The sequence below is a fragment of the Herpailurus yagouaroundi genome, unplaced genomic scaffold, assembly GCF_014898765.1.
Source record: "Herpailurus yagouaroundi ecotype Mexico unplaced genomic scaffold, PumYag 250, whole genome shotgun sequence".
Lineage (NCBI taxonomy): Eukaryota > Metazoa > Chordata > Mammalia > Carnivora > Felidae > Herpailurus > Herpailurus yagouaroundi.
This window is the reverse complement of record NW_024412467.1, coordinates 24,646,614-24,648,642: the sequence shown is the minus strand read 5'-3', so window position 1 is coordinate 24,648,642 and position 2,029 is coordinate 24,646,614. Positions and strand designations below refer to the sequence as shown.

At 70.1% G+C, this 2,029-nt stretch overlaps 1 protein-coding gene across 1 annotated transcript; it reads left to right on the top strand.

The window, feature by feature from the left end:
- The first annotated feature begins 256 nt into the window (after window positions 1-256).
- FOXC1 (forkhead box C1) lies at window positions 257-2,029 on the top strand. The gene has a single exon (XM_040460469.1). The coding sequence runs from the start codon at window positions 289-291 to the stop codon at window positions 1,945-1,947; it is 1,659 nt and encodes a 552-aa protein (XP_040316403.1). The 5' UTR covers window positions 257-288; the 3' UTR covers window positions 1,948-2,029.

Sequence of the window (2,029 nt, the reverse complement as noted above, 5' to 3'; positions counted from 1 at the left end):
CCGCGGGTTCCTCTAAGGCCGTTTGCCGCGTTCTCGTCCGGCCCTCTCCCCTAGCACCGACCCCGAAGTGGCCCGGGGCGCCCCAGGAGCACGAGAGAGCCCAGGGAGAGGCCGTGCGCGGCCGGCGGCTCCCGGAGGCGGCGGCGGCGGCCGAGCCGGACTCAGCGCAGCGGCCCGGCACCAGCTCTGTGGGGCCCGGACTCGGACTGGGCAGCCGGCTTGGCGTGGCCGGCCTAGGGAGGGTGGGGGGCGGCGGGAGGCGCGGGGCGGCGGCGGCGAGCGGGGGCCATGCAGGCGCGCTACTCCGTGTCCAGCCCCAACTCCCTGGGAGTGGTGCCCTACCTCGGCGGAGAGCAGAGCTACTACCGCGCTGCGGCCGCGGCGGCCGGGGGCGGCTACACCGCCATGCCGGCCCCCATGAGCGTGTACTCGCACCCGGCGCACGCCGAGCAGTACCCAGGCGGCATGGCCCGCGCCTACGGTCCCTACACGCCGCAGCCGCAGCCCAAGGACATGGTGAAGCCTCCCTACAGCTACATCGCGCTCATCACCATGGCCATCCAGAACGCCCCCGACAAGAAGATAACTCTCAATGGCATCTATCAGTTCATCATGGACCGCTTCCCTTTCTATCGGGACAATAAACAAGGCTGGCAGAACAGCATCCGCCACAACCTCTCGCTGAACGAGTGCTTCGTCAAGGTGCCCCGAGACGACAAAAAACCGGGCAAGGGCAGCTACTGGACGCTGGACCCGGACTCGTACAACATGTTCGAGAACGGCAGCTTCCTGCGGCGGCGGCGGCGCTTCAAGAAGAAGGACGCAGTGAAGGACAAGGAGGAGAAAGACCGGCTGCACCTCAAGGAGCCGCCGCCGCCGCAGCCCGGCCGCCAGCCCCCGCCCGCGCCGCCGGAGCAGGCCGACGGCGCCGCGCCCGGACCGCAGCCGCCGCCGGTGCGCATTCAGGACATCAAAACCGAGAACGGTACGTGCCCCTCGCCGCCCCAGCCCTTGTCCCCGGCTGCCGCCCTGGGCAGCGGCAGCGCCGCCGCGGTGCCCAAAATCGAAAGCCCCGACAGCAGTAGCAGCAGCCTGTCGAGTGGGAGCAGTCCCCCGGGCAGCCTGCCTTCGGCGCGGCCGCTGAGCCTAGACGGCGCGGAGCCCGCGCAGCCGCCGCCACCCACCCAGCCAGCGCCGCCGCCGCCGCACCACAGCCAGGGCTTCAGCGTGGACAACATCATGACGTCGCTGCGGGGGTCGCCGCAGGGCGCGGCCACGGAGCTCAGCTCTGGCCTCCTGGCCTCGGCGGCCGGGTCCTCGCGCTCGGGCATCGCACCCCCGCTGGCGCTCGGCGCCTACTCGCCTGGCCAGAGCTCCCTCTACAGCTCCCCCTGCAGCCAGAGCTCCAGCGCCGGCAGCTCGGGAGGGGGCAGCGGCGGAGGGGGCGGCGGCGGTGGCGGCGCGGCGGGCGCCGGGACCTACCACTGCAACCTGCAGGCCATGAGCCTGTACGCGGCCGGAGAGCGCGGCGGCCACTTGCAGGGCGCACCGGGAAGCACCGGCGGCTCCGCGGTGGACGACCCCCTCCCCGACTACTCTCTGCCCCCAGTCACCAGCAGCAGCTCCTCGTCCCTGAGTCACGGCGGCGGCGGCCAGGAAACCGGCCACCACCCTGCGGCCCACCAAGGCCGCCTCACCTCGTGGTACCTGAACCAGGCGGGCGGAGACCTAGGCCACTTGGCGAGTGCGGCGGCGGCGGCAGCCGCCGCGGGCTACCCGGGCCAGCAGCAGAACTTCCACTCTGTGCGAGAGATGTTCGAGTCACAGAGGATCGGCTTGAACAACTCTCCAGTGAACGGGAATAGTAGCTGTCAGATGGCCTTCCCTTCCAGCCAGTCTCTGTACCGCACGTCCGGGGCTTTCGTCTACGACTGTAGTAAGTTTTGACACTCCCTGTCCCCCCCCTCAAAATCGAAATGAATCGAACCCCAAAGCAGGAACAGCCAAAAGAACCATCAATGCAAAATCG